This window comes from Sus scrofa, chromosome X (genome assembly GCF_054392235.1).
Source record: "Sus scrofa isolate SSC_HxYL_T2T_F1_AM1 chromosome X, Sscrofa_HxYL_maternal_Yorkshire_Landrace_v2.0, whole genome shotgun sequence".
NCBI classification, from domain to species: domain Eukaryota; kingdom Metazoa; phylum Chordata; class Mammalia; order Artiodactyla; family Suidae; genus Sus; species Sus scrofa.
The window spans coordinates 50753603-50774669 of record NC_139401.1 but is presented as its reverse complement, the minus strand read 5'-3'; the positions used below and the strand labels follow the sequence as shown (position 1 = coordinate 50774669).

The following is a 21067-nucleotide window of genomic DNA, read 5'->3' as shown; positions in this document are numbered from 1 at the left end:
AAAAATTAACTTTAAAAATATCTGGTGCTGGAGTTCCAGTTGTGGCACAACAGAAATGAGTCCAGCTAGGAACCACGAGGTTTCGAGTTCGATCCCTGGCCTCGCTCAGTGGGTTAAGGATCTGGCATTGCCATGAGCTGTGATGTAGGTCACAGACGAGGCTCGGATCTGACATTGCTGTTGCTGTGGCATAGGCTGGCAGCTACAGCTCTGATTCGACCCCAAGCCTGGGAACCTCCATACGTTCCAGGTGCGGCCCTAAAAAGACAAAAAAATCTGGTGCTTACAGATCTCATTTAAGTTTCAAATGTATTTATTGGAATTTTTATATTTAAATATCTTCAAATTTATTACAGTAAAGGCTGAAAAATGCGTTTGATATAATCAATAAAAGTCTGCCCTTTCATAATCATATTGACTAGAACCTGCAAAAAGAACCAGTTAGAATTGGAGTTCCTGTCATGGTGCAGCAGAAACAAACCTGAGTAGGAACCATGAGGTTGTGGGTTCAATTCCTGGCCTCGCTCAGTGGGTTAAGGATCCAGCATTGCCGTGAGCTGTGGTGTAGGTCGCAGATGTGGCTTGGATCACAGAGTTGCTGTGGTGTAGGTCGCAGACATGGCTAAGATCTGGCGTTGCTGTGGCTGTGGTGTAGGCCGGCAGCAACAGCTCTGATTCGACCCCTAGCCTGGGAACTTCTATATGCCACAGGCGTGGCCCTCAAAAGACAAAAAGACAAAAAAAAAAAAAGAAAGAAAGAAAAAAGAACTAGTTAGAATTAATCATGTTCAGTGATTTTCACATCATTCATTTTCATTTTTTTAACCAAAAATTGTTGTATATTTTTTTCTTCTTCCCTCCCACCTCTCTCCTTCCTTCCTTCCATCCTTCCATGCTTTCTTACTTCCTCTTTCTTTCTTTCTTTCTTTTGAGGTATAACTGACACACACCCTTATATTAGTTTCAGATGTATAATATAATTCTGTGATATTTGTATATATTGTAAAATGACCACTACAATAAGTCTAGTTAACATCCATCATCATATACCACTATACCTTTTTTTTTTCTTATGATGAGAACTTTTTTTTTTCTTTCTTTCAATGGTCCCACCTGCGGCATATGGAAGTTCCTAGGCCAGGGGTCAAATCAGAACTGCAGCAGTGACCTACACCACAGCTTGGAATAACACCAGTTCTATAAACCACAGAGCAAGGCCAGCAATCAAAACGCATATTCTCATGGAGACAGTGTTCAGTCCTTAAAGTGTTAAGCCACAATGGGAACTCCTATGAAGAGAACTTTTAAAATCTACTCTTAGCAACTTTGAAATATGCAAAACAATGTTATTATCTGTAGCTGCCAGGAGTTCCTCTGTGGCTGTGGAAACAAGCCCAACTAGTATCCATGAGGATGCAGGTTTTATCCCTGGCCCCACTCAGATCACTTAAGGATCTGGTGTTGCCGTGAGCTGTAGGGTAGGTTGCAGGTGCAGCTTGGATCCCACATTACAGTGGCTGTGGCATAGGCTGATAGTTGTAGCTCCAGTTCAGCCCCTAGCCTGGGAACTTCCATACACCATACCTATGGCCCTAAAAGAGTAAAAAAAAAAAAAAAAACTATAGCTGTCATGCTGTCCATTACATCCCCCAACTCTTAGTTTGTGCCTTTTGACTCCCTTCACTCATTTCTCCCCCTTTCCCCCTCTCCACTCCCAACCCCTACCTCTGGCAACCACCAGCCTATTCTTTGTATCTTTGAGCTTGCGGGTTTTTTCTGGTTTTGTTATTTAATATGTAATATATTTTATTTGCACTTTATTATTTTATTTTATTTTATTTATTTTATTTTATTTTGTCTTTTTAGGTCTGCACTCATGGCATATGGAGGTTTCCAGGCTAGGGGTTGAATCGGAGGTGTAGAAGCTGGCCTATGCCACAGCCACAGCAATGCAGGATCTGAGATGCATCTGTGACCTACACCACAGCTCACGGCAGTGCTAGATCCTTAACCTACTGAGCGAGACCAGGGATCGAACCTGTGTCCTTATGGATACAAGTGAGATTCATTTCTGCTGAGCCACAACGGGAACTATTTGTTTTTTTTAGATTGCACATATAAGTGACATCACATGGTATTTGTCGTTCTCTTTCTGACTTACTTCACTTAGCATAATGCCCTCAAGTTCCATCTATGTTGTTACAAACGGCAATATTTCATTCTTTTCTGTGACTGGAATAATATTTCATTGTGTGTGTGTGTGTATTACATTTTCTTTATCTCATTTTCATTTCTTGTTGTTTCCTGCACTATTCCTGTTTCCCACATCTAGTCTATCTATCTCCTGTTGAGTTCATTACACAAACAGTATATTTTGAGTGAACATTGGTTTTTATTTTATTTATTTTATTATTTTAGGGCCACACCTGCAGCATATAGAGGTTCCCAGGCTAGGGGTCTAATTGGAGCTACAGTTGCTGGCCTATGCCACAGCCACAGCAATGCCAGATCCTAGCCTCTTCTGCGACCTACAACCACAGCTAATGGCGAAACCAGAGCCTTAACCCACTGATCAAGGTCAGGGATCGAACCTGCAACCTCATGGTTCCTACTTGGATTCGTTTCTGCTACACCACAACAGGAACTACGAGAATTGGTTTTTTATAAGTTTTATCTGAACACATTTATAAGAAACCTCAAAACAAAATAAAATTGATTGAGAACATCCCCTGATAAGAGGTTCCACAGAGGTCTGTCACTAGCAGTGTTCTTTCATTCCCACAACTCTGAGATGTTTGTCAAATAAATACAATATAATTTCAGTGTTTCATTGCTTTTAAAAATAGCTTTTTTAAGAAATAATTCACATAGCATTACATTTTCATCAATTTAAAATGTACAATGGCAGAATAGACTTGTGGTTGCCAAGGGGGAAGGGGAGGGAGTGGGGTGGTTAGGGAGCTTAGGGTTAATAGATACAAACTATTGCCTTTGGAATGGATTAGCAATGAGATCCTGTTGCGTAGCACTGGAAACTATGTCTAGTCACTTATGATGGTGCGTGATAATTTGCGAAAATAGAATGTATATATGTATGTGTAACTGGGTCACCATGCTGTACAGTAGAAAAAAATGTATTGGGGAAATAACTATTAAAAAATGATAAAAAATAAAATGTACAATTCAGTGGCTTTTAGTATATTCACGGGGTTGTGCGGTCATAACTTTTTTGTGAGATATTGTACACATATATTTTTATTTAACCTCATTTTTTATGATTTTATAATTGAGAGGTTTTCTTAGAATGTTACCACCAAGGTGGAATGATTCTAGCCACAGGGAATTTCAGATATTAACTCTGATTTTGGTTAAATATTGGGCTTTAACAATCATGGAATAATGTCTTCTCTGAGAAACTGAATTGGAGCTGCTTTTGTATTTTTAAATAATAGTTTGAATCATGATGTGGCAGCTGTGAAGGATAACACTAATACCCCTGATAACCCAAGTGGAAATGGCAAACAAGATCGGATCAAACAGAGAAGAGCTTCCTGTCCTCGATCAGAGAAGGGGACTAAATTCCAGCTTACGGTCCTTCAGGTCGGTGTGTAAATATGGTTTAGTTAAGAGAGCATGTAGAGGTCCGGGGGATCAGCGAGGAGGAATGTTACTGTGGAGGTGAGCATAGAGTATTATAAAACTCTGCAGCAAACAGCCTTGTACACAAATCTTTTTTGTATATTTTACCTGAGCTCATCCAGATGTTAACAGAACCATTTGCAAAGAGAAGGCAATGACTGATTCTTTTTGTTTTTGTTTTTTAGGGCCGCACCCCCACATGTGGAGGTTCCCAGGTTAGGGGTCGAATTGGAGCTACAGCTGCCGGCCTACCCCCACAGCTACAACATCAGATCCGAGCCACGTCTGCAACCTACACCACAGCTTATGGCAATGCAGGATCCTTAACCCACTGAGCAAGGCCAGGAATTGAACCCACAACCTCATGGTTCCTAGTTGTATTCGTTTCCCCTGCGCCATGACGGGAACTCCAACAATGACTCTTAAACTGGTAAAATATTTGTGCCAGGTGTCAACCTCTGGAGACAACATGGTGGAGTGTCAACTGGAGACACACAATAACAAGATGGTCACTTTCAAGTTTGATGTTGATGGTGATGCACCTGAGGACATTGCAGACTATATGGTATGTATAATAAAACCAAATTATTTTTTCTTCAACATTCTGTTTCTTTTTCCCCTTAACTCTCCACCCATTTATTCAGAGCCATCTTTTTTTTTTTTAGGGTATTGCTAGTTTTAAAAATTAGTATAGAGCTAAATTGATTATGATCGAGTAAATCACTGTACCTCCTCTAGTTTCAGTATACTTATTTGTATAATATAAGGGAGTTTAATTAAGAGAGGATCTAGATCAGTTGTTCTTATCCCTAGCTGCATGTCAGAATCTCCCAAAGAGCTTTTTATTTTATTTAATCATTTATTTTTGTCTTGTTTTTGTCTTTTGAGGGCCACATCTGCGGCACATGGAGGTTCCCAGGCTAGGGGTCTAATTGGAGCTGTAGCTACCGGTCTATGCCACAACCACAGCAACTTGAGATCCGAGCTGCATCTGCTACCTACACCACAGCTCATGGCAACGCCAGATTCTTAACTCACTGAGCAAGGCCAGGTATCAAACCCACATCCTCATGGATGCTAGTTGGGTTCATTAACCACTGAGCCACAACGAGAACTCCCCAAAAGCTCTTTAAAAACAATTCTGGGAGTTCTCTTGTGGCACAGCAGGTTAAGGATCCGGTGTTATCCTTGCAACAGCTCGGGTTGCTGCTGTGGCACAGGTTTGATCCCTGGCATGGGATCTTCCACATGCCATGGCCAAAAAAAAAAAAAAAGAAAAAACTTGTTGCTTGGTCCCTAGTTAAATCATAATTTTAGAGATGAGGCCTAAGCATTAATAACTTTTTAAGTTCCCCAGGTAGTTTTTTTTTTTTTGCTTTTTAGGGCCGCATCTGTAGCATATGGAGGTTCCCAGGCTAGGGGTCTAATCGGAGCTGCAGCTTCCAGCCTACACCACAGCCATAGCAACTTGGGATCCGAGCCATGTCTACAACCTACACCACAGCTCACGGCAATGCCAGATCCTTAACCCACTGATCGAGGCCAGGGATTGAACCTACAACCTCATGGTTCCTAGTTAGATTCATTTCCACTGCACCACAACAGGAACTCCCCCAGGTAGTTCTAATGTATTAGCTACCAATATACCAATCTTACATATAGATCTTCAAGTATGTTCATCATTTCACTTAATTTTCATATTTTCTTTCAATTGTTAGGCTTAAGTTAGTATCCTTCCCCTCTTTTTTTTTAATGAGAATGGGCTAGGGTGGCATGAAGAGTATATAACTGCTTTAGTTTCTGCCAGAGTTCTTTGCATATACATTCTTGCAGATTAAAATTTAATATTTTAAAAGTTAATAATTTTGTCAATTGTCTCTTTATTCAACATAGTATTTCTGAACTGTCTCTGTGACCTTCTTTATCATCCTTAGAGATGTTTCATTTTGTGATTTTTGTTTTAAAAGCTTTTGGGTATGGACATCCTAGTTTTAAACATGAACATTGCCTCAGTTATGTTCTTTAAATAGCAACCAATTTATAGAATGCCAGATTTTTTTTTAAATGCTGGTTTCTGGTAGGTAATGCCAATCTGACATATGTCAGTGGTCTCAAAATAGAAAGACTAATTTGATGTATTATGTGACGTTTTTATTGCTGGTCTTTGTTAATTCTCTTGTGGCATTTAGATCTAAATACCTAATTTTTTTTTGTGGTAGTTACCATATTATAATTTTGAAGAAACTAATTTCATTCTTGTGAATAGACTAATTTTTACTTTTGGATAGGTCGAAGATAACTTTGTCCTGGAAAGTGAAAAAGAAAAATTTGTGGAAGAATTGAGAGCTATTGTAGGTCAAGCCCAGGAGATCCTTCATGTCCACTCTGCTACAGAAAGAGGTGCTGGAGTTGACTCTATTACCATGGAATCCAGCAGTAGCCAAGTAAGAGCAATTGCTTAGCAAATAGGTCTTCTCGGATATGTATCAGAACTTCTTTATTTATCTATTCATTTTTAATTCAGACAGGATCATCTGAACAAGTACAGATAAATTCCGCATCCACTCAAACCAGCAGTAAGTATATTTAATAAAATTTACCATTTGGCTTTTGAAGCAAGACATTTGGAACTTAATTTACACACCTAGGGAAGGATGTTAGCCAGTAAAGGGACTTAAATAAATTGTTAATGTAGGTTTCTCCACACTTTGAAAGGACTTTATGGTCCAGAAATAAGTAAATGAAGAAGTAAAAAACCATTCCCCAAATTTCTTCCATGTGTTGGTTCTATAATTGATTAATTTATTTCTGAGTTGTTGCATGGTATATTATGAGAAAAACAGTCACACTACTGATGATTTTTAATGGCTTTACTGTTTGCACTTAATTGGTAAGTTTTTTTTTTTTCCCAATAGGAGATGAACAGAAACTTTCTTAACTAAAATCATTATGTTCACATGTTTGCCTCATGTTTTAATAACATGATTTCATTCCATCAGTGATATGATTCTACCTTCTCTGATCACTAATAAGTTTTTGTAAATCAGATACCAGATAAACTTCCTGGGACTAAAAATTGGGTCTTCTGTTTTCTCACGACCTTATCTTTCCATTCTTCTCAGCTCTGGTCATGGGTATATTTAGAGTATCTGGGGAGGGAGAAGAGAGAGGTTACTTTAGGATCACTAAAGGAATTATAAAAGCATGAAGAGCAACAGGTGGTGTGGAGTCCATGGAACCAGATACCATTACCCTGAAATTTGGTTTGTGTTAGGATGCCAGGGTCCTTCTCTGTCTTCTTTTTCTCAATAGCAGGAGTCTGAGTAGATTTCAGACTGACAAAATTTGGTCAAGTTTAAAAGAGAATTACTTATTTGAATAAGTTAAAGTAGTAATACAGATGTAGGGGCTTATTTAATTGATGTTATAAATTATCATACAGTAAAAATGACTTTTTTTTCTTTTGGTATACAGTTCTGTAAATTTTAGTCCTCTTATAGATTTGTATAAGCACCACCATAATCAGGATACAGAACAGAAGATGTAGATTTTAATGGAAAAAGTGCTTTTCATTTTTTCCCAAAAATAAAGTGCCCTGATTCTAATTGCTATTGATGCAATGTTTGTTTCAGTAGAATCCAAAATCTTTTCCTAAATATATCTTGTGCTTGGTTTTTTTAGAGTATTTATTAGTCAGGATTGTGTGATCTGGTCTTATAAGTTACATATATCCTAATACTCTTGGAAATGGAGATAAAAGACAAATTGATGTTTCTTTAACCCAGTTTCCTTAGTAAGGTAAACATACTGACAATTGCTTAGCATATTTATTTTTGCTAATTATTTCTACAGATGAATCTGCTCCTCAGTCATCCCCAGTTGGTAGATGGCGATTCTGTATCAATCAAACAATAAGAAGCCGTGAGGCTCAATCTCCTCCTTCTCTTCAGCAGTCCATGTCTACAGTTCCTGGGCTAAATGTACTTTCTAGTAAGTGTTTGTTCTCTGCCAACTTTATCCACACTTGGAAGATGGGGATGCAAAATATATCCCATATCTTTAATTTTTTCATGGATATTTTATGCTTATTAGAATTTTCATAAGCATTCTGAAGATTTTAATTTTAAGATGTAACTTAAGCCATTTAAAATATAATATTTACGGGAAAAAAGGAAAAGGTTTTTCTCCTTGTCAAGTTGAATTCTGTGTATTTTGAGTCTTATTTACAAGAGTCCTTTCATGTAGGTTCTAGTTTACCCCTTGCTCTTCCTGTTCCTATTGAGTTTGGATACTAGTCCATTCTTTGTACTTATTAATACATGCTTAGCTATTCTTTATTGTTGTTCCAGGTCCAAGAATCATAAGTAATAAGGAAATATCACAGGACACACTGCTTACTCTAGAAAATAATCCATGCCAGCGTGTACTTTTTACCTCCACATCAGAGCACAAGGATGTAGTTGATGGTAAGATTTCTGAATACACCAGTGTAGAAACTAAGCATCCAGCTATGCTTTATCAAGTGGAAGATGACAGGCAGATAATGGCACCAGTTGCTAGTAGCTCCAGTCATATTGCTGCTTCAGTTCATGCAGTTCCATTTGAATGTGAGGGACTCACCAACCAAGCAGGCATATTTACACCTGTGTATCCAGGTCACCAAGCTGCCAGTCAGGCAGCTCCTGACGAGTCAACTCCAGTTGCTGGTAACTCTCTTACAACTCCTGCATTTATGTCTGATCAAAAGCCTCAGTCCTTACCAGTGCAGCAGCCAACTATGGATACAGAGTTTATATTCCAAGAAGGAGAAGCCTCAGTGAACACAGAGACAAGTTCTCCTAAGATGGTCATTCCCACTCACATCACTGGCCTTGAACCATCTGCTCTTCTACCTGCCACTGTTCTGGAATCAGATGGAGAGAGACCCCCAAAAATGGAGTTTGCAGACAACCGAATTAAAACTCTGGATGAAAAATTAAGAAATTTACTCTATCAGGAGCATAGCATATCTAGCATCTATCCTGAGAGTCAGAAGGACACCCAAAGCATAGACTCTCCATTTTCTTCCTCTGCTGAAGATACACTCTCATGTCCAGTGCCAGAAGTTATAGGCATCAGTCACTGTGGAATTCAAGATAGTCCTGCACAGTCCCCTAATTTTCAGCAGACAGGCTCTAAGATTCTGTCCAATGTGGCTGTGAGTCAGCCTGCTAACATAACAGTTTTCAAAAGGGACCTGAATGTGATAACTTCTATACCCAGCGAATTATGTTTACATGTAAGTATTATTCTTTCTAACCAATTCCTTATCCTTATGCTTTTAAAGAAATGCTTTCTTTTCTGAGGTTCTGTCCTTTGAAATGAAATTGTCTATGTCACAAGATTCTGAGATCACAGATATTTTAAGAAGGCCATGACTTAGTCTCCCAGCACCCAGAACTTCTTAAAAGATGGTGAAACTATACTTAGAGAGCCCTCTGGTGAATTAGCTAAGAACTAGCGAGCAATGTTTATTTTTGTATTAATAACAGAACAGGATTGATTTATAGATTGTTCTAGTGGGTAGGAAGAACTTGCTTTTAGATTTCCACTTAAAAATGCCTGTTATCAGTTTCCTTTTTTAAAAAGTGTGGTTTTAATTTAATCTTGTTTGCAAATTTTTGTTTATTTAAATTTTTTTAAAAAAGAAACTGAAAATCCTCCATAACCTCATGACTTGTTCTTGAAAGTTATGTAATATAGTAATTTAATTTCTCTTTTATGTCCCTTCAATTCACAGGGATAACCACTTTCTGGTGCTTATCCACTATTTGGTGCCTATCCTTCTTAAGTTTACATAGATCTAGTCACAAACCTGTAACATATTCACAAAAATAGGATTGTGCTATAAACGTATTGGTCTACAACTTTATTTTGTTATTTTACAGTATATCGTAGATATATTTCTAGATCTTTATCACTGTATGTCTTCATTATTGTTATCATTATGGAGGTAATATATGTGTGTATGTAAAGTAAAATTCACCCCACTACCAAACCTATAGATATATCTGTTAAAAATCTTTCCAGACATGGTTTTAACTAACATAGAGATATTTATATAGCACTTCCTTTTTTAATTTTTAATTTATATTGGAGTATAGTTAATTTGTATATATAGAACTCTTTTATATTTATTATATCGATTTAGAAAGACACAGAAATATATCTCAAATATATATACACACTTCTTTTCATATGCGCTGTTCTGCTTTTTTCCCACCTATTATTGACATCTATTCACATCAGTGCACATAGTTCCTCATCACCTAACTTCTTTAAAGAACAACATAATATTCCATTGAATAGATATAATTTAAATACTTTTTTGTAAATTAGTAATTTTAAATTATGCAATCAATGTATAAACACAAAGGAAATTCAGAATAGAAAATTAAAAGTAATTGTATTAATAATCCCACTCCCCAAACATTGTTAAGTTCCTGGTTTTAATTCTTGTAGTCATTGCTATTAATAACTTTTAAATACTATTCTTATTTATCTATTTTTTGATTTAGCAATTTTACATAATAAATATTGACTCACTTCTGTGAAAGGTGGAAAGTTACATTTTCCCTTTCTTCCACTTTTCTTCACCATGTACCTCCCAGTTTTTATTACTTAAATTACTTTTTAACATTGGCAAAGTTTATAACATTGATTTTTTTTTTTATTTAACAGTTGTGCTTTGTCTATAGGTTGAATGGAAGAATTGAAAATCAATAAACAGCATTTATATTATGATTACATGTGTTATCTGATGATCATGTAATGTGATTAGAACCATAAAAAAATGTAATGTCATTCTGTCAGTTAAATTTTGTTGCTCAAAGGAGACTCTTCCAAGTGTGGAGGTCAAATGGATTCTTTTGTTTGTTTCACATATCAATTGCTACATCTAGATCAAACTTATTACCTAACATTTTCTGGTGTCTTAGAATTCCTTTTTGTTTCCCTCTTGAAATGCTTCTGTGAGTAGTATTTTTAAATATGTTACACGAGTGACCAGTTTTTTTTGTTTGTGTTTTTTTGTCTTTTTAGGGCCACACTTATGGCATATGGAAGTTCTCAGGCTAGGGGTTGAATCAGAGCTACAGCCGCAGGCTTATGCCACAACCATAACAACCCGGAATCTGAGCCGCATCTGTGACCTACACCACCGCTTACAGCAACACTGGATCCTTTAACCCACTGAGCGAGGCCAGGGATCGAACCCGCATCCTCATGGATACTAGTCGGGTTCATTGTCACTGAGCCACAATGGCAACTCCTGTTTTTATTTTTTTATTGTCCAAAAACGTCTTTATTTTGCTTCATATTTGATTGACTAGGTACAGATGGTAGGCTCATTTTGAGTTAATTTTTTTGTGTGGTGTGAGATAAAGGTCCAGTTTCATTCTTTTGCATGTGACTATCCAATTGTTCTAGCACCATTTGATATTTTATTCTCTTGTTGTTACTGTAAATGGAAGTGTCTTCTTAATTTACTTAACAGATTTTTTATTGCTAGTGCATAGAAATAAAACTGATTTTTGATTGTTGTATTATTCAACTTTGCTGAATTTATTAGCTGTATTAGCTTTTGGTGGATTTTCTGCATAATAAATAAGATTTTATCTGTGAATCGAGATAGTTTTATTCTTCTTTTCCTGTTGTTCCTATCTATTAACTTCTCATATCATGCTTTCCATCTCTTTATGCTTTTGCTTTTTGTACTGGGAGAATTTCTCACTTTTAAGCTGTTTATAATTTCCTATTCAGCTGTTTTCTTTAATGTCAAGGATTGTATTTTAATTTCTAGTAACTATAGTTCATTCTTTTTTATGGATATAGTATATTCACACATTTCTTTGAAGATATTAAACTCTTACTCTATGTTATTAATGCTACTTCTTGGCTATTCTGTTTGTTGAATTTAGTGTTTTCTTAAAGTGCTGGTTTCCCAGAAGTGTTGGTGATTCTTTGTTGTGTACTCATTTTTCTTTTTTCCCCTCCATAAGATTCCTTGTTCATGTATCTGTAAATCCTTTATATAACTACTGTAGCCTTACTGCAGTAATTGTGGGGAAATTGTGGGACATACTTCCTGGCACTGAGTATTGAGCTTGTTTCAAATGCTGCCCAGAGAGAGGTCCAATAGCTAGTCCTCAAAAGTAGAAGGGCTTCCCTTTACTCCTGGATCTCATTTCCTCTTTACATCACTGACCTTTTCCTTGGCCACAAACATTTTCCTCTTAACACTCTTATTTGGGGGTAAATGCCTCTGCTGTCTTTTGTTTGCTGTGGAGGTGGGGTGGGAAGGTGCAGAACTGTCTGTCTCTTCCTTCTTTAGTACCCCAACCAGTTCACTCTTGCATGCAGTGAATATCTACTGAGCAGTGAACAAGTCAAGATCCCGGTTTCTGTGGAGCTCACATTCTAGTGGGGAAAAACAGATCCTAAACAAATAAATAAAGGGCTATGACAGGAAGACTAAAGGATTACTTTATATAGAGTGATTGGGGAAGGATATGTATGTGTTGGTGACATTCACAGGTGGAGACCTGTTCAAGAAACCGAAAAGAAGGCCAGTAAGTAGGAGAGTGTTATAAGATGATGTTGAAGTGACAGAAGACAGGTTGTGTATAGCTTTGTAAGTGTTTTATCCAACAACTCTTCCTTTTGGTTGGCCAGGGCTCTCTCTCCTGCCCATATCTGCCACCTGAGTTTGCTGCATTTTGGAATAGCTCCTGTACATGTGTCATAGGATACCTTTTCCCCCTTTAATCATATATGCATGTGTCTGTTTCTACTGTTGTACATGTGGATTTGGGTTGTTAAGGGAGGCTAGAATTTGTTTTTACCATCTTGATCCAGTTATTACTTATTTTAAATATTTTCTGTAATTCTAGTGGGACTAATGCAACACTTGCTAAATTGTAATAATATTAAGAGTTTATTCTCTTTATAAAAGTATTACTATTACTATTCCACAATGGAACTTTGAAAAATAAAAATTGATTGTTCAGAATTTTACGTTTAATAATTGCTGGCCCAAGGTGTTAATAGTGCGTATACAAAACTGCAGTTTAAGTAGTGCAACTTAGGCTGTCTTCCTTCAGACAGATGCTAAATCTCATTCTTTGAACTTTTTTTTTAATTTTATTTTTTTTATTACTCAAATGACTTCATCACATCTGTAGTTGTATAATGATCATAACAATCTGATTTCACAGGAATTCCATCCCATAACCCAAGTACATCCTCCCACCCCACAAACTGTCTCCACCAGAGACCATAAGTTTTTCAATGTCTGTGAGTCAGCATCTGCTCTGCAAAGAGGTTCAGTCTTTCCTTTTTTCAGATTCCACATGTCAGTGAAAGCATTGGATGTTGGTGTCTCATTGTATAGCTGACTTCACTTAGCATGATAATTTCTAGGTCCATCCATGTTGCTAAAAATGCCGGTATTTCACTCCTTTTAAAGGCCGAGTCACATTCCATTGTGTATATGTACCACATCTTCTTGATCCACTCCTCTGTCGATGGACATTTAGGTTGTTTCCATGTCTTGGCTATTGCAAATAGTGCTGCAATGAACTGTCTTTGCGAGTCGTGGTTTTCTCTGGATAGATGCCCAGAAGTGGGATGGCTGGATCAAATGGTAGTTCTATTTTTAGTTTTCTGAGGAATCTCCATACTGCTTTCCACAGTGGTTGCACCAATGTACAATCCCACCAGCAGTGCACTAGGGTTCCTTTTTCTCCACACCCTCTCCAGCACTTATTGTTTGTAGACTTTTGGATGATGGCCATTCTGGCTGGTGTAAGGTGGAACCTCAGAGTGGTTTTGATTTGCATGTCTCTAATACTGAGTGATGTTGAACATCTTTTCATGTGTTTTTGGGCCGTCTGTATGTCTTCTTTGGAGAATTGTGTGTTTAGATCTTCTGGCCATTTTTTGATGGGTTTTTTTTTTTTTTTTTTTTTTGGTATGGAGCTACAGAAGGTGTTTCTAAATTTTGGAGATGAATCCCTTGTCAGTGGATTCACTTGCAAAGATGTTCTCCCATTCTGTGGGTTGTCTTTTCGTTTTGTTTAGGGTTTCCTTTGCTGTGCAGAAACTTTTCAGTTTGAGTAGGTCCGATTTGTTTGTTTTTGTTTTTGTTGTCAATACTCTAAGAGGTGGACCTGAGAAGATGTTGCTGTCGTTTATGTCAGAGAGTGTTTGGCCTATGTTTTCCTCTAAGAGTTTTATGGTGTCTGGTCTTATATCTAGGTCTTTAGTCCATTTGGAGTTGATTTTTGTGGATGGTGTTAGGGAGTGTTCTAATTTCATTCTTTTCCATGTGGCTGTCCAGTTTTCCCAGCACCACTTATTGAACAGGCTGTCCTTTCTCCATTGTATCTTCTTGCCTCCTTTGTCACAGATGAGTTGGCTGTAGGTGCGTGGGTTGACTTCTGGGCTTTCTGTCCTGTTCCACGGATCTATATCTCTGTCTTTGTGTCAGTACAATGCGGTTTTGATGATTGTTGCTTTGTAGTAGAGTCTGAAGTCCGGGAGCCTGATTCCTCCAGCTGCATTTTCTGTTTCAGGATGTCTTTGGCTATTCTGGGTCTTTTGTGCTTCCACACAACCTTGAAACTATTTTGTTTGAGTTCTGTGAAGAATGTCTTGGTAATTGGATAGGGATTGCATTGAATCTGTAGATTGCCTTAGGTAGTATAGTCATTTTGATAATATTAACTCTCCCAATCCACGAGCATGGTGTGTCTTTCCATCTATTTGTATCATCTTTGACTTATTTCATCAGTGTCTTATAGTTTTCAGAGTTCAGGTCTTTTGTCTCTTTGGGTAGGTTTACTCCTAGGTATTTTATTCTTTTGGATGCAATGGTAAACAGGATTGCTTCCTTAATTTCTTTTTCTGCTCTTTCATTGTGAGTGTATAGAAATGCCGTCGATTTCTGGGTATTAATTTTGTATCCTGTGACTTTACCAAATTCATGGATGAGCTCTAACAGTTTTCTGGTAGAGTCTTTAGGATTCTCTAGGTATAGTATCATGTCTTCTGCAAATAGTGATAGTTTTACTTCATCCTTTCAAATTTGGATTCCTTTTATTTCTTTTACTTCTCTGATTGCCATGGCTAGGACTTCCAAAACTATGTGGAAGGGTAGTGGCGAGAGCGGACATCCTTGTCTTGTTCCTGATCTCAGCAGGAATGCTTTCTGCTTTTCACCATTGAGAATGATGTTCGTTGTGGGTTTGTCATATATGGCCTTCATCATGTTGAGGTAGGATCCCGCTATGCCCACTTTCTGAAGGGTTTTTAATCAGAAATGGGTGTTGGATTTTGTCAAAGGCTTTTTCTGTGTCTATGGAGAGGATCCTATGGTTTCTATTCTTCAGTTTGTTAATGTGGTATATCACACTGTTGGATTTGCGGATATTGAAGAACCCTTGCATCCCTGGGATAAATCCCACTTGATCCTGATGTACAATCCTTTTAATGTATTGTTGGATGCGGTTTGCTAGTATTTTGTTGAGGATTTTTGCATCGATGTTCATCAGTGAAATTGGCCTGTAGTTTTCTTTTGCTGTGGTATCTTTGTCTGGTTTTGGTATCAGGGTGATGGTGGCCTCATGGAATGAGTTTGGGAGTATCCCTTCCTCTGCAATTTTTTGAAATAGTTTCAGAAGGAGAGGTGTTAGCTCTTCTCTAAATGTTTGATGGAATTTGGCCGTGAAGCCCTCTGGTCCTGGACTTTTGTTTGTTGGAAGTTTTTCAATCACAGTTTCAATTTCAGTTCTTGTGAGGGGTCCATTCGTCTTTTCTATTTCATCTTGGTTTAGTCTTGGAAGATTGTACTTTTCTGAGGATTTGTCCATTTCCTCTAGGTTTTCCCTTTTATTGGCATATAGTTGCATAGAGTAGTCTCTTATGACCCTTTGTATTTCTGTGATATCTGTTGTTACTTCTCCTTTTTCATTTCTAATTTTATTGATTTGAGTCCTCTCTCGTTTATGCTAGGGGTTTATCAAATTTGTTGATCTTTTCAAAGAACCAGCTTTTCGTTTCAGTGATCTTTTCTATGGTTCTCTTCGTTTCTATTTCACTGACTTCTGCTCGGATCTTTATGATTTCTTTCCTTCTACTACCTTTAGGTCTTGTCTGTTTTTCTCTCTCAAGCTACTTTAGATGTAAAGTTAGCTTGTTTATTTGAGCTTTTTCTTGTTTCCGAGGTGGGCTTGTATTGCTATAAACTCTCCTCTTAGAACGGCTTTTGCTGTATCCCATAGGTTTTGGAGTGTGGTATCTTTGTTGTCTTTTGCTGCTAGGTATTTTTTAATTTCCTCTTTGATTTCTTCAGTGATCCATTGGTTGTTTAGTGGAATGTTGTTTAGTCTCCATGTGTTTGTGTTTTTTGCAGTTTTCTTCTTGTTGTTGATTTCCCGTCATATAGCATTGTGGTCGGAAAAGATGCTTGGTATGATTTCAATTTTCTTAAAGTTACCGAGGATGGATTTGTAGCCCAGGATGTGATGAATCTTAGAGAATGTTCCATGTGCACTTGAGACGAATGTGTATTCTGTTGCTTTTGGATGGAATGTCCTATAAATATCTTTTAAGTCCATCAGGTCTAATGCATCATTCAGGGCCTGTGTTTCCTTATTGAATTTCTGTCTGGTTGATCTGTCCATTTCTGTAAGTGGGGTGTTAAAGTCCCCCACTATGATTGTGTTATTGTTGATTTCTCCTTTTAAGGTTGTTAGCAGTTGCCTTATATATTGTGGTGACTCTACGTTGGGTGCGTAGATATTTAAAATTGCTCTATCTTCTTCTTGGATTGATCCTTTGATCATTATGTAATGACTTCCTTGTCTCTTAAAATATTCTTCAATTTAAGGTCTATTTTGTCTGTTATGAGTATTGCTACTCCAGCTTTCTTTTGATCCCCGTTTGCCTGGACTATGTCCTTCCATCCTCTCACTTTCAATTTGTGTGTGTCCCTAGAAGTGAAGTGGGTCTCTTGAAGACAGCATATATATATGGGTCTTGTTTTTGTATCGATTCAGCCAGTCTGTGTCTTTTGGTTGGGGCGTTTAGTCCATTCACATTTAAGGTAATTATTGCTATGTATGTCCTTATTGCCATTTTATTAATTGCTTTGGATTTGTTTTTATTGCTCTTTTTTCTTCCCTTCTCTTGTTCTCTCCTCTTCTGGCTTGATGACTATCTTTACTGTTGTATTTGAGTTCATTGTTCTCATTTGTTTATGTATCAGTTGTAGATGTTTGGTTTGCAGTTATTCTGAACTTTTGATATGAGAGTCTATGTATATGTGAGATTTTTTTAAGCTGTTGGTCTGTTAATTGCAAGTGCATCTCCAGTGTCCTGCATTTGTACCCACCTGTTCTCATGATTTCTGATTTTGGTGGGATAATTGTGCATGGATGATTTCGCATCTTTACTGTATATATGCCTTTACTGGTGAGCCTTGTAATTTGTGTTATTTTTGTTTCCTGTTGTGGGCTTTTCTTTTCTGCCTAAAGAAGTTCCTTTAGTATTTGTCATAGGCTGGTTTAGTGTTTCTGAATTCTCTCAGCTTTTGCTTTTCTGTGAAGGTTTTGATGTCTCCTTCAAATCTGAATGAGAGCCTTGCTGGGTAAAGTCATCTTGGTTGGAGGTTTTTTCCTTTCATCATGTGAAGTATATCATGCCACTCCCTTCTGGCCTGCAGAGTTTCAGCTGAAAAATCTGCCGATAACCTTATTTGGGTTCCCTTGTATGTTATTTCTTTTCCGTAGCTGCTTTCAAGATTTTCTCTGTCTTTATTTTTGGTCATTTTGATTAATATGTGTCTCTGTGTATTCCTCCTTGGGTTCATTTATTGTATATGGTACTCGTTGTGCTTCCTGGATTTGAGTGAGTGGTTCCTTTCCCATGTTAGGGAAGTGTTTGGCTATTATCTCTTGGAATATTTTTTCTGTCCCCTTCTCTCTTTCTTATCCTTCTGGCAGGAGGATGTTGGTGTGTTAACGTTGTCCCAGAGTTCTCTGAGACTCTCTTCATTTGTTTTCAATCTTTTTTCTCTTTTCTGTTCTGCATCCATGATTTCCACTAATCTGTCCTCCACCTCTCTTATTTGTTCTCCCGCCTCCTGTCTTCTGCTGTTAGCTGCTTCTAGCGAATTTTTTATTTCAGTTATTGTATTTTGCATCTCTTCTTGCATATGCACCTGCAGCATATGGTAGTCCTCAGGCTAGGGGTCAAATTAGAGCTGCAGCTATCAGCCTATACCACAGCTATAGCAACACCAAGGAGCCGTATATGCAACCTACACCACAGCTCATGGCAATGCAGGATCCTTAACCCACTGAGAGAGGCCAGGGATCGAACCCACATCCTCACCTCATGGATACTAGTCGGTTGGGTTCTTAACCCGCTGAGCCACAACCGGAACTCCAAGGATAGCATTCTATTTTTGATTACCAGTTAGTTCATTCAGGAAACTCCAATGGTGGAGTTCCCAATGTTGCTCAGAGGAAATGAACCTGACTAGTGTCCATGAGGATGCAGCTTTGATCCCTGACCTCACTCAGTGGGTTAAGGATCTGGTATTACTGCAAGCTGCGCTGTGTGGCTCAGATATGCTGTAGGTGCAGCCCTAAAAAAAGAAAAGAAACTCCACTGGTATAAACAACTGCTCCTCACCTAAATTATTACCATTTTCGTTTTCCTCTTTTTGTCTCCATTAGGAGATGTCCCCAGATGCTTCACTTCCAGGGGATCCAGAGGCCTATCCTGCTGCTGTGTCAAGCGGTGGAGCCATTCATCTGCAGACAGGAGGTGGATATTTTGGCCTAAGCTTTACTTGTCCTAGTCTCAAAAATCCTATTAGCAAGAAATCCTGGACTCGCAAATTAAAAAGCTGGGCATACAGGCTACGGCAGTCAACCAGCTTTTTCAAGAGATCAAAAGTCCGTCAAGGTAGTGTGCTTACAGTCAGGGAAATAGACTAGGTAACATCACTTTTCATTTACTTCTGTTTCTTTTTGTTGTTCATATACAAATCTTGCCACTTTTTCCACGTAGCCCATGTATGTGCCACGTCCCATTAATGTCATTGCCATTTTATTTTTCCTTTTGTAACTAATTTGGTTTTAAAGTATTCATTTCATATAGATACTAAGTCTTGGGATAAATCTTGCAATGTCTGATTTAGAGTTAGGGACTTCTACAGTGTTAATACATTAACACTTTTTTAAATTGTCTAGCAGGAGTTAAGCTTTTTCTACTTTTCTTCTTTTTTGGTGATATAAACAAATGTAGTCTTAACAAACAATTTTCTTCTTTCTGCTTACAATTTGGCAAAACTTGCAGTGGGAACCGAAGAAGATATGAGATCAGCGGTTGCTCCTGACCCCATTCCTCTGACAGGAGAGTCCACAGCTGTTCCTAGGGCTTTGAGTAGATGTAAAGCAATGAGTGGATCATTTCAGCGGGGTCGGTTCCAGGTTTGTGTCTTTGGTTGAATCCTTATATACAAGGGCATTTTAAAAGGTAATAGCATTGAAGATCTTACTCTGTAGATGGTAATTTTTAAAATGTAGGTCATTATCATATTTATTGTGTTCCCCTTATATGCATCCCTTCACCTTCTGTGCCCGTGCAGTAAAGGTGAGTCTAAAGAAGTGAGGATTTTAGTAGCTGGTAGAGAGTACAGAAATAGGTCATCATTTTTTGGTGGGTGGTTAGGTCATCTTTTTTATAAATCTAATTTCATGTCCTTTAGAGTCTTGGCAGTTTTAATTATGGAATTTAAATTTTTTATTTTTCATTGAAGTATTTATTTCAGTTTTTTGATTTACAATATTGTGTTAGTTTTAGGTATACCTATGAAGTATTTTTAATTGTGGAATTTTATTTGAGCAACATGAAGCTAACTCTTTACACGGGGCCCAGTTGAAAAGCTTTGAATATGGGGAATATAGATGAGATTTTTAAGTTTTGGTATTAATGTGTGTACATCAACAGCAGACCATCCAGTTGTTTGTGCCATGTATTGATATTGAGTTTCTTTGTGGCTTTTACTCTTTGGTTAGGCAGAACCAACCACCTTTGCCTTTTTGTTTTTCAGGTGATTACAGTTCCTCAGCAGCAGTCAGTGAAAGTGACATCTTTTGGAATAGAGCACATACCAGCATTCAATAAAAAGACAAGCCAATCTAGTGAAGAAGCTGTAGCCCTTACTGAAACCACAAAGTCTCAGTTGGTAGAAATGGAACCTGCTACACACAATCCACAAACTTCATTTTCTTCTCAGAAGTTGCCAGCTCTTCAGGAAACCTTCAAAGAAGATAAAAGAGTTCCCAAACAAACTGACAACTTCTCATCATTCAGTACAGGATGTGAGACTGATGTATCTTCAATGACCCCGGAAAAGGAATTGGAGGAAAATTCAGCCGCAGGAAGTAGCATGCAGTCTGGATCTGAACTGTTGCTTAAAGAGCAAGAAATACTTACTGTTGGGAAACAGCCTAGCTCTGATAGTGAATTTTCAGCCACTCTTGCTGGCAGGGGGAAATCAGTGGCAAACACTGGTTCCGAGAGAGAAAAGTGCTTATCACTCCATGAAGATAAACCTTGTGTTCAAACACAGAGCTCACTCTTCTATTCACCATCTTCCCCAATGAGCAGCGATGATGAATCAGAAATAGAGGATGAGGACTTAAAGGTGGAGCTTCAAAGATTACGAGAAAAGTAAGGACTGTTTCTCTTTTGTCACAGATCTGATTTATAGAACTGAGTATTTGATTGGTAGCTAATTCAGGATTGATGACATTTTAATGATTAAAAAATTTGTATGATTGAAAACTACAAAGATATCATCAGATTCCACAGCCTAAAGAGCTCAGTCCCACAAGGCTGCCCCCCTTCAGATGTCGATCACAAGTCCAGATAGTGTTACCCATGCTTCTTCTGACCAGCCTGTTATAAATCAGAGGTTCCCATGAACCCTTCCTTAGGTTTGATTAACTTGCTAGAGTGGCTTACAGAACTCCAGGAAAACAGTTTCCTTACTAGATTGTTGGTTTATTATAAAAGGATACAACTCAAGAACAGCCAGATGGTAAGGTATAGGGGAATGGGCATGGAATTCCATGGCCTCCCAGGAGTGCCATTCCATTCGTTCACCAGCTAGAAGCTCAGACCTTCTGAGAGAATGCCTGTAGTTCATGGACTTTTATGGAAGTTTCATCACATAGGCATGATTGATTAAATCATTGGCCATTGGTGATTAATTCAACCTCCAACCTCTTCCCCTCCCTTAGAAGTACCTACCTTTAGATACCCATCCAAAAGTCATGTCATTAATATAAATTCAGGTATGATTCAAAGGGAC

General features: G+C 37.9%; 1 protein-coding gene across 19 annotated transcripts in view; it reads left to right on the top strand.

The window, feature by feature from the left end:
- Nucleotides 1–21067, top strand: part of WNK3 (WNK lysine deficient protein kinase 3) — a 175966-nt gene that overhangs the window by 118121 nt on the left and 36778 nt on the right. For 10 of the 19 annotated variants that reach the window (XR_014835417.1, XR_014835416.1, XM_085007960.1 and 7 more), the window contains 9 exons: nt 3453–3600; nt 4088–4204; nt 5928–6083; nt 6164–6215; nt 7492–7629; nt 7989–8917; nt 18420–18510; nt 19045–19178; nt 19802–20424. Coding sequence is in view for 16 of the 19 variants with exons in the window: in XM_085007960.1 (XP_084864086.1) it covers nt 3453–3600; nt 4088–4204; nt 5928–6083; nt 6164–6215; nt 7492–7629; nt 7989–8917; nt 18420–18510; nt 19045–19178; nt 19802–20424 (2388 nt within the window). In the remaining 3 variants the exon portion in view is untranslated. Of the gene's footprint in view, nt 1–3452; nt 3601–4087; nt 4205–5927; nt 6084–6163; nt 6216–7491; nt 7630–7988; nt 8918–18419; nt 18652–19044; nt 19179–19801; nt 20425–21067 lie in introns of all 19 variants that reach the window. The other 9 variants (XR_014835415.1, XM_013986188.3, XM_085007965.1 and 6 more) reach the window with 1 other exon arrangement.